We start from the raw sequence: 10,895 nt of genomic DNA, 5'->3' as shown, positions 1-10,895 counted from the left end.
CATGGGACGAAGTGGGTCTTTGCCCACGAAAGCTTATGCTCCTACACTTCAGTTAGTCTATAAGGTGCCACAGGACTCCTCGTCGTTATTTCAAAATAGCTACTCCCCAGATTAATTTGAATGAATGACTTTCATAGACTCATAGACTTTAGGGTCAGAAGGGATCATTATGATCATCTAGTCTGACCCCCTGCACAGTGCAGGCCACAGAATCTCACCCACCCCTCTTAGAATAATCCTCTCACCTATTTCTCCGATATTGAAGCCTTCAAATACTTTGAAGGTCCCAAGATGCAGAGAATCCTCCAGCTGTGATCTGTGCCCCATGCTACAGAGGAAGGCGAAAAACCTCCAGGGTCTCTGTGCTTTCTGGGCACTAAGTCGAGGTAGCGCGTCCACATTAACGGAGCCTGCCTCAGACTAATTTTGTGGCTTCCCCGTAGTGGGGACACGCTATTTTGATTTTGTAAAATCGGGAGTTATTAAGTCAAATTTAGTTATTTCAAAATAATTTCCTAGTGTAGTCATGCCCTAAGGTGCCACAAGACTATTCATTGTTTTTAAAGTTACAGACTAACATGGCTATACCTCTGAGACTTTTATATATGTTTAAAATCTGGCTTTGCTCTAGAGCAGACAGTTTCGTTGGATTACTTCAAACAGAACGGCTAGATAAAATACATCAGATAATTTTAAAGGTAGATGTATGGATAGGAAGCTAAAGAGAAAGGAAGCTGGGCAGGCAGAAACAGAAAGATAGACACAGACAAACAAACAAAGACAGATACCCTGGCCTGATGACTTTTACTGTAAAATAAGTATTAAAAACACACACATAAAAAAAAAAGAACCAACAACCCTGGAAATGAGAATTATAAACTCTAAGGAAACTGAGTTGCTCTTGGTCACTGTTTATTACTTTCCTCTCGTCAATTCTGCTCTGGGTAAGGCCAGTCCCTCGCATTATAAAACGTCTTCAGCCCCTGGAGATTGACTGGCGGAAAGTACGGCCCGATTTTTTTTCGAATCCACCATTTCCCTTCTCTGGCATGTTTGCCTCCTGGTTGGCTAAATTTGTACTTGAAGTGCTCTCCTCTGATCCACCTTTGAATAAAAGAAACCACACAGTGCAGTCAGAATGAGGTTGAAGACAAATATACACATATACAGTGAAGAAGGAAAAGTTCTTTACTTGTTCCTATAGCATAAGAACTAGGGGGGGTCACCAAATGAAGTCAATAGATAGCAAGTGTAAAACAAAAGGAAGTTTTTCTTCATGCAGCGCACAGTCAACCTGTGGAACTCCTTGCCAGAAGATGTTGTGAAGACCAGGACGTTAGCAGGGTGAACCGAACAGGTAATGATCAAGCAATCTCTCTCCTGCCATCCATCTCAACCCTCTGACCAACAGAGGCTAGGGACACCATTCTTTACCCATCCTGGCTAATAGCCATTTATGGTCTTAACCTCCATGAATTCATCTAGTTCTTTTTTAAACCCTGTTATACATCAGCTACACCGTAGGCCTACTCTGGAGCTGGAGGTGTGATTGCCAGTCCAGCTGGACACACCAGTGCTCGCTCTGACCAAGCAAGAGTAACAAAAATAGGCGTGTAGCGCAGTGGGATAGACGAACAGCCTCTACTAGAACTCTGTCGAACACCCTAGGTCAGGGCTACTCAGCTCTGGAAGCCCCGGGGTCCACAACGATACAGCACATGCCGAGGGCAGCAACTTAAGTGTATTTGCATATACATGCAAATGTATATGCAAATAGCTTCTTTCACACTGACAGGCATGAATACAAAGATTAAGGCAAGACTACACAATACACAGGCCTCATTTAAGTCAGTTCTGCTGATCTTAATCAAATGCAATATTTATCCAATTTCCACCCATCTGACAGCACTTTGAATGAGCAAGGACAGTCCAGGAATTTAACTACTAAAACATATATGAACAGAAGACCGTTATATTGATGACTTTATTGTTTTGGCTCCCACCCGCCGGCCGCGTGTCGAGCCCAGCGTTAACCCAAACTGCACCGTGGGCCACACGTTGAGGTAGTCCTGCCTTGGGCAATAGCTGGGCAGCTAGCCTGGCCCACCACCATGGCTATTCACATTTCTACAGCACTAGTTTGACCTGGGCGGACACACACCCTTGGAGTCACGCTGTAAGACACTGGTTGTTTTTCCTCCTCAAGAAAAGAGTTTGTGAAAAAAACCCAAGGAGCTTTCGATCGATCCCCTCAAATTAGTCACCTCCATGAAAATGTTTCATGACAGCAGCCTGAAGTCTCCCTCCACCCTCAGCTTACTCCTGCTCCGTTTCCTCCACCACTTACTAGCGAGGCTCAGAGCGCGTCTGTTTTCTGACCGTCCTGACAGCCGAGAGAAAAACAGATTTTTTTTTAGGCGCGCGGAAAGAAGCATTCATCAGTCAAGCGCCACACATGGGGAGGCTGCACAGGCGTTTTGTTCTCCAAGTCTTGGGCTTAGACACACCCCTTTCTCCCTCCCCTTGATATAGGGCATGCTGACAAGAGAGAGAACACCACAGCAGCCCTTTGGCGTGGAGGGCCCTATTTGCAGAGGGCATGACAGTATTTGCCGGGTAGGTTCATAAAATAACGGGCAATAAAAAATGTCACAGTCGTGTCAATGCTCATTTCCAACGGCTTTGCTTCGCTATGAAAATACAAACCTTGCTCCTGAGCAGGGCAGCTGCCTGTTCTTATCAATGGGTCTTCTCCTGCAATGAACTCAGTTCCTACCGGTAAAACAATCATGAAGGCAGCTATATATTGGGTGCGTTCTCTTCGGACCCGAGGCACTCAGACGTGAAGCTCCGCTTGCAGCAAAAGACCGAGAAGGATTTAAAAAAACGGACGTGCTGTGATCCAGCCCTAGACATCTCCACATAAGCCTTGACTGGTGCCCCGGTGCCGGGGAATGGACAATAAATGCTCCCATTAAAAACACAGCCCCACGTAGCTATCAAGAGTACCTCTCTCTGCAGCTGGTCACCCGGGTTTGCCAATATCAGGGCCCCTTGTTCATTGTTCTAACTTAAAAAAAAGCAAAGCAAAATCAAATGCTTCGAGCCTCTCTCTCAATGGGGAGCGAGTGAGCACGTGGGCAGCTGCATAGTATGTCAGTGAAATATTAACTAGTTTGCGGGTTATGGAGAAAAGGTGGGGGCTGGAACACCCCCCCCCCCCGCTGCGGGCTGCTCCAACCCCGTGGGGTCTACCAGGGGCAGGGGCCAATCCCACCCGGCCGGTAGGGTTGCCAGATGGTTGAAACAAAAATGCCGAACTCCGCCCCCCCTTGGTCGGCAGCCATTTTGTGCTGACAGCCTTGCGGAACCAGGTAAGCATGGGGTCTGGAGTCGGGGGGCTGGGGGTGTTTGGAGCCAGAGGGAGGGGAGCTGGGGGGGAAAGGGAGGCTGGGCGCTGAGTGTCTGTAGGGTTGCCAGGTGCCCAGCATTTTTGCCTCCTGGCCAGAGGAAAAAATCAGAAAATACCAGACATTTTAGATGTCCAGTATTCTCTGAATTTATTTTTACTGGACAGGAGGTGAAAATACCGGACTGTCCGGGTGAATACCGGACACCTGGCAACCCTACCATCCTCCTTCAATCCGTTAACCGGGTAAACTTTATGTTTAACCAGTTCACTAATTAAATGGGATTTTGCATCCCTACTGCATCCGTGATGCTCCCGGGAGCGGGGACAAGGGCCCCCCAAAGGGCATGAGTGGGAGAGGCAAAGTGCCGGCCAGGAGCTGATGGGGGGACAAGCAGGGCTGGTGGCTGGCCCTCCCTCCCCATGCTCACCGGCAGTGGCGGGGCAAGCGGAGTAACGGCCCCAGGTCTCTATGCTCCTCCGTCAGCACCGCTTGGGGAAGGGCAGGACCGCCCCGCACTCACCCGCGGGAAGCCGAGTGGCCCCACACCACCCTCTCCTCTTTCTCGCATCCCTCTGCACCGGCCCGTCAGGACGAAGCCGATCCCGCGTCACCACTGGGGCTTGGGCAGCCAGGCGTAGGGGTCAGAGCCCAAGGCAAGGGGGCCAGGAGCAAGCTGAGAAGCACCAGGCCCATCACGACACCTTGTGGCAGATACATTCCTGGGAGCTCCTCCGCTTAAATAGGGTGTCCTGACCAATCAGGGGCCTCATAGAAGCTGTCAGTCATGCTATGTGAGGCGGAACTTCCTGTAGTGTTTATCTCCACAGGATTTATACGATAATGCACACAGCCCCCTCACGAGTCCGGGGTAGCAGTGCAGAGGCGGAGGTCCCCCACGTCACTCCTAACCAGGCAGTGCCCTCAGGGGTCTGAGTGGGTTTTAGCGATGCATTGCCCTGCCAGGACCCTTGCGCTGCACATTTCAGGGGAAGGCTGTGGAATAATTGTTTTTAAAGAGGTCAGATCTTCACCACTCCTCACACTCTGCGTTTGCTGGCGTACAGAAACCTGGACTGTATCACTGCAAATGCGATCCTGCAGCTGCTGTTTTAATTATAGTCAGGAGTTGGGTTTTTTTTTCTTTTTAAAGGCTGGTAAAAGTCAACTGGGGGCTGAAGTGTTACTCCCAGAGTGTTTACTTCGCAGGAGCAGAAAATTTCCTGTTCATAATTAGAACATTACTAACCATCTAAGTTTACATAGGCCCAGGTAGCCCGCAGGCTTCTGTCTGAGGTACTTATAGATTTAAAAGCTGTGCTGCTGGATTGCTTGTTGTGATTCTGAAACCCAGCCACCTTTCAGAACAGCTCCAATGGTTTGGGGGCCAGCCCCCTTCACTGACCACGAGTGTGCTATTCTTTCAGGGAAGCTGCAGCAAATACCAGCAAATCAAAGCTCCAAAACAGAGCTGGGAAATAACATCCAAGGAGACTGGGAGATAGTGTGGCCTAGTGAATAGGACACAGGAGAGGTGGGAATTGACCCCTTGGCTCGTCCAATCACTTGCCAGGTGAGCATGGGCAAGCGACCTCTTCTCTCTGAACCTCTTTTCCCCTCCCACCCTCTCTCTGGGCAGCTGTGATGGAAATGTTTTTAGGAAAGGGGTTATTCACACAATACGCATCTGCACCAAATCCATCGCAGTGAGGCCTTGGTCTCAAATGGGGAGCGTAGGCCCCGCTAACATAAATAAAACCATATTCGGTACTAGGCCCTAAACATCAATCTTTGCAATATCCCTGTGTGACAGGAAAGCACGACAATCCCTCTTTTACACACAGGAAGCTGAGTCAGAGAGGGATTAAGTCATGTGGCCAAGGTCGCACAAGGAAGCCTGTGGCAGAGAGAGCTCCCGCATCCCTCCCATTCATTGCTCTGACCACAAAGTCAAGCTGGCTTTTGGGCGAGCCCTTTGGAACAAAAACTTCCCCGTCCCTTCCAAGTGGGTTTGCCCGCCCTGTTTAAATAAGATCTATCATCTGATGTGGCATGATCTTTCCCATATGTCGTCTGTCTATTAAAAAGTTTGCTATCAAAGGAGTCGGCCTGTAAAACTAGAACCGTGTGAGCATTCAGGCAACCGCACACAATTAAAGCTGCATTTTTGTGGCAGAAAGCTTGCGTCTGAATACATTTCAAACTCTTCCATAGAGAGTCTAAATAACACTCCAAAACCAACCAAAAACCCAGCCAGGTCCTCTCCCGTCACCCAAACCTCTACCTGAATCTGGGGGACAGAAAGGGGGGGGATTCCAAAGAGGCTAAGTGATTTAGGAGCATGATTCTCACTCTCAGTGGGACTTGGGCTCCTAAATCACAGAGGCACTTTGAAAAATTCTACCCCATACACCTTCTGGCAGAGATCCAGACCCGCCATTACTACAGTGGCAGCAGCTAGATTCCTGGGCCCTTCAATAGCCACTAGAGCGCTGGGCAATGTATTCTGGGTGACGCTAAAGGACTGGAGGGAGGAGACTCGTCCCCAGCTCCGCCCCTTTCACTCATGGCCCCGCCCCTTCCAGGAGCATAGAGCCACGTTGGGGACCACTGCCTTAGATCTTCTTTTGTGGCATTTACAGGCTCTTGTGCTAAGGCCGTGGTATCTCCAGAATCATAGGACCTCCAGAACCATGTGTTTCTGTGCTATGGGATTGTAATGCTGTTTAGGCCACACTGTAATGCCTATGAATGTCTCTCTTCCAGGCTCACATATCTAAAAGCTGCTGGACTTCACACTCACTGGGAATTCTCCATTTCAGAGCTCATAATGATTGTGTTCTGCTCCAGAAAGGTGCTGGATTTATTATCTAGCTAGTTGCTTCATTCCAGGGTTTGCCCGTTCCTCTGGTCAGATGAATAACCACTGTCGTACGTTGTCATTGCAAGGTTTAGAGCAGGGCTACTCGGCAGGCTACTGTTTGCGGCCAGCGGTGCCGTTCGGGTTTACGCAGGGTTCAACATACAGCCTGTGGGTGGGATCTTCGGAACATAGCCTCTCCTGGGAACACGCTCCGCAACGGTGAGGCATCTCCCAGGCAGGGTGATCATTGCACAGACAAGCATGGTGACGTCTCAGAGACGTCGCTGTGCTCGTATGTGCAAAAACAATGAGGCACCTTAAAGACAAACCCATTTATTTGGGCATCAGCTTTCGTGGGTCGAAACCACGTTGTCTGGTGCAAGACCCTGTAAGTCTGCGTCTGAGGCTTGTAAATGCTGAGCCCTAATATAGTAGATGCAGTGGCATTAATTCTTTTGCTGTGTTCCTGGAAGAGCGCGGACACCCTCTAAAGTTTAGAGGGGTACTCAACTTTGGAAGCCCCGGGGGCCACAATGATACAGCACATGCCAAGGGCACCAACTTCAGTGTGGTTGCATAGACATGCAAATATGTATGCACATATATGCAAATAGCTTTCACATTGACAGGCAGGAATACAAAGATTAAGCCTTGACCCATGGCGCCGGACCCCAACGTGGCCAATGTAAGCCTGTCAGCACCTCTCAAGCTCTGCCCACGAGGCTAAACAGCCAGCATGTCCCACAAGGCCCTGGCGCTACTGGCACCTCCTCCCTGCGGCTGTTCCTTGGGGACTAGAAATGCCGACACTCTGTACCCGTCTGTTCCAGCCAGTCCGTCCACTTGCGTCTTTCCATGCTCACCCCACCTGGGCGACGCCTCGCCGTTGTGGAGCGTGTTCCCAGTGGAGGCCATGGTCCAACGACCCCACCCGCGGGCTGCGTGTTGAGCCCGGCGTAAACCCAAACCACTCCGTGGGCCGCAAACAAACAGGCTGTGTATTGAGTAGCCCTGGGTTAGAGCCAGCTAAGATGAGACCAGAGGGTTGGACTTGACCTCTGGAGGTCTCTTCCAGCCCTAGGATTCTATGCCAGCAAGACACCCAGGAATGAACTCTACAGTAAATCAGAGCCCTACCCATCTGTGTCCCATCTCCAGCCCCTGGGAATATTAGCTATTTGCAGTTACAGATGCTACCTGCCATTGTAGGCAATCTCATCACACCAGCTTCCTCCTACCCCTAAAACTTATCAAACTCAGTTGTGAAGCAGTTGGGATTTTTGCCCCCACATCTCCCCGGGGAAGGGTGCCCCAGAACTTTATGTCTCTGATGGCTAGAAATATTCAAAGCCCCCTTCTAACCTCAAGACACTGACTATCAGGGTGAGCCTTGCTCACTGCTCCAGAGAAAATCCCTAGTTAGATCATGAGGCAGCTAAATATGTTCTCTTACGTTAAAAAGAGACAAACGACTTTGGTGGTTCTACGCAACAAGGAAAGCCTGATCCACTCTCATGCTTCAGGGAGGAGAGTTGCAAGGGTCAGGCAGGAAATTCTCTCTTTTCACAACTTACTAAGTGAATGATGGTTTGGGTTATTTTTATTCTCCCTGAAGCATTAGGTGTTAAGTACTGCCAAGAGGTGGGAAACCAGAGTCCATGGCCTAACTGCATCATTCAATTTGGCAAAGGTAGTGTCTTTCAAGAGGTCCCCCAAAAGAACCACAGTTCATCAAACCACCAGGATATAATAATGGGAGGAACACAGCCAGCTGAACAGGAACCCACTGGACACTAAACTATGAGTTGGCAAAGGGCAATAATGCATGAATAACGCAGGCTCCTGCCTTTCTGTGCAAACACATACACTCCATCATCCTTGCTCGCTCTCCGTCCATGAAATTATATGGCCTTGGAGGGCGGGGGAGGGGGAGAAGCTAAAAATAATAAGCATGATTTCTTAAATCAATATTCCACAATGCATCCTGCCAGATGCCCAGTAGCAGCTGTGCCACAGCACTTTTAAGATTCTATCATATATCAGCCTATTATGACATCTTCCAACTGTATGTGTTAAAAATTAGCAGCAATATTCAAGTTGTTACGACCAAGGCCTAAATCTCCCAGACAGCTGTAATTAGTTCCAGAGGGTGCAGCTGTCTCTTTGCAACAGCTGAGAGTTTTTGGAGGGAAAAAAAACAAAAAACCAGGAACGGTGTTTTCTGATGGAATTAATGGCCTGACAGGGCACTTGGGGGTGGAGAAAAAAAACAGAAAAACACGAATTTTCTTTTCTTTTTTCTTTTTTTATCTTAAAGTTTCCTACTCAGTTGTAAATCTGAGGAGTATGCCATGCTGGAACGTATACATTCATTAAGCCAGCAAAGCCTCTGCTACAGGCTTGCTTGCTTATTCTAGCACTGTTAGCAAGTGAAATCATAATTCATCTTGCATCAAAAGCCTTTAAAAAAAACAATGGCAGCTTTATAGGTTGTTTTCCTTATTCCACTGCCTTCCTTCTATCTAAAGCACTGCTATGGCGGCTGCTACCCCTCGCATCTGAGTGCTTCGGAGTCTTTAATAGATTTATCCTCACAAAACTACTGGGAGGTACAGCAGGGCTATTCACCCCATTGTGCAGAAGGGAAAACTGAGGCTTCACGCGATTTGTCACAGTCACACAGGAAGACAGTGGGGAATGGAACCCAGTTGTCCCAAGTGCCAGGCCGGTATGTTAGTCACTAGAGACTAAACCATCCTCCAAGAAGGACATATAAGATCGGAGCCATTAAGCTAGTGGTTGCAAGATGAGGGGTGCACTCCTGCCACTGGGAGGAGATGAAGGATTATTGGGAGGGTTGCAGAACACTGGCATTGTGGTTGAACTAGAGCATGTCTAGCACCAGTGGCACCCTGGCTGGGGGCGGGTGTCTGTCCACATGCACCTGAGGCAGGACCTGAGGCGCTGAGAGAAGCGACGTTATCCGGTTTGGAATGTCGGTGGCTCTCAGGACAGCTGCTGAATGCCGACGGGGTGACCCGGTGCCCTGGTATCAGGACTGGCCCAATATTAGGGGCTTTATCTTACATAGGCAACTGTATGACCCCTGGTCACAGGGCGGACTCACCGTCACGGCGCCTCTGCCGGTAGCCCTGGGAATGAGCTCTCGTCGGCTCACAGGACGTCTCCCTCCGGCGGGGTCTCCCCCCCGTCCCTGCTTCACTCTCGGACCCGCGTCACTCGCAGGGACCGCTTCAGAACATGGCCCTCGGGCAGGGCCCACTCCAGTGTCTCTCAGACCCCTTCCAGGGGGGTGTTTATCAGTCTCTGCAGTCCAGGGTCCCTCCCTCCCAGGGAACACTCCCTCCACTCCCCCCAGGGGTCTGCTCCTCCCAGGGAACACCCGGTTCCCCTCCCCTCCCAGTTCCCCTCTCCTCTCAGGGAACACCCCACTCCCCTCTCCCCAGGGGCCCTCCCCTCCCAGGGAACACCCGGTTCCCCTCCCCTCCCAGTTCCTCTCCCCTCCCAGGGAACACCCCGCTCCCCTGTCCCCTCCATGCCTCAGTGACCCACTGCCAGTCTTCACCTAGCCCCTGCCTCAGAGGCAAACTGCCATCTGGAAAGGCCACTCATCATTGGCAAGGGGGAGGGGGTGGACCTGCTGTCTTCGCCTACCCTGGCTGGCTCTCTGCAGCTCTCCCACACTCGGGTCTGGCCTCAGGCCCTGCTCTGCCTTCCTTCCCCGGCACTGCTCGAGCCCCAGGAAGCCTCCTGCATCCCCGGCAGCCAGCGCAAGAGTAAGCCCTCCTCTCTCCCTCCAGGAGCCCTTCTTTACGTAGCCCTCAGCTGGGCCCTAACTAGCAATAACCGCCTCAGCTACTGGGTTGGGTTTTCCCCTGAAAGGGCCAGTGCAGGGCACACACCCTTTCACCCCCGCCCCAAATAGAAGTATCCTTATTTTCACACTTGCTATCGGGTCACCCCAATATATGCTACAAGTTGGAACTCCCTGGTCTGGCACCCTGGACCTGCCTGGTCCCTAATGAGGAAGTTTGCTGGACCAGGGGAAATCAATTCCAGCCTCTCTGCTGACAGCCTCCCGGCTCACCTAGCAGGCCACCATCCTCCCAGCCAGGCTCCCCTCCAAGCCACAGACCTCGCTGCTAGCCCCAGCCACTGGGATCCCTGTCCTCAGACTGCTGGCCCAGCTCTGCTGCTGGCAACGGCCAGACTCCCAGCCACTGGATTGACTTATTTCCCAGTCCTGGCCGGCCTCCCAGCCGCTGGTCCCCTGGATGCTGGGATAGCTATGCTCCCGGCCTCAGCCAGCCCCCCACCTCATCCGTGCAGCTGTCTGGTCCAGGGACTGCCTGGTCCATCCATGGTCCTGCTGGACCAGAAAGTCCCAGAGCAGGCAAAGGATCTTTTATCCTCTCTCATTTGCTTGCTTAATTCAAATGGGATACATAGGAATTACTGTGATGGGGGTTACAGAGACAGTATTAGAGTCAGAAACTGGAATTTTCCATCCCCTCTGTAAATTCAGCTATTTCAAAATTCATTTTTGTTCCTGGAAAACAGGAAAGTGGATAGAAAAATTCTACAAACACCTTTGTTTTGGA

At 50.6% G+C, this 10,895-nt stretch overlaps 1 protein-coding gene across 3 annotated transcripts in view; it reads right to left on the bottom strand.

The window, feature by feature from the left end:
• Window positions 1-787: 787 nt before the first annotated feature.
• Window positions 788-10,895, bottom strand: part of LMF1 (lipase maturation factor 1) — a 438,974-nt gene continuing 428,866 nt past the window's right edge. For all 3 annotated transcript variants that reach the window (XM_075899802.1, XM_014569758.3, XM_025180933.2), the window contains one exon: window positions 788-1,104. In XM_075899802.1, coding sequence (XP_075755917.1) covers window positions 930-1,104 — 175 coding nt within the window. In that variant the 3' untranslated portion in view covers window positions 788-929. The remainder of the gene's footprint in view (window positions 1,105-10,895) is intronic.

The sequence above is a fragment of the Pelodiscus sinensis genome, chromosome 16 (genome assembly GCF_049634645.1).
Source record: "Pelodiscus sinensis isolate JC-2024 chromosome 16, ASM4963464v1, whole genome shotgun sequence".
In the NCBI taxonomy this organism is placed as follows: domain Eukaryota; kingdom Metazoa; phylum Chordata; order Testudines; family Trionychidae; genus Pelodiscus; species Pelodiscus sinensis.
The sequence above is the reverse complement of the archived record's forward strand: the minus strand, read 5'-3'. Positions and strand labels throughout refer to the sequence as shown.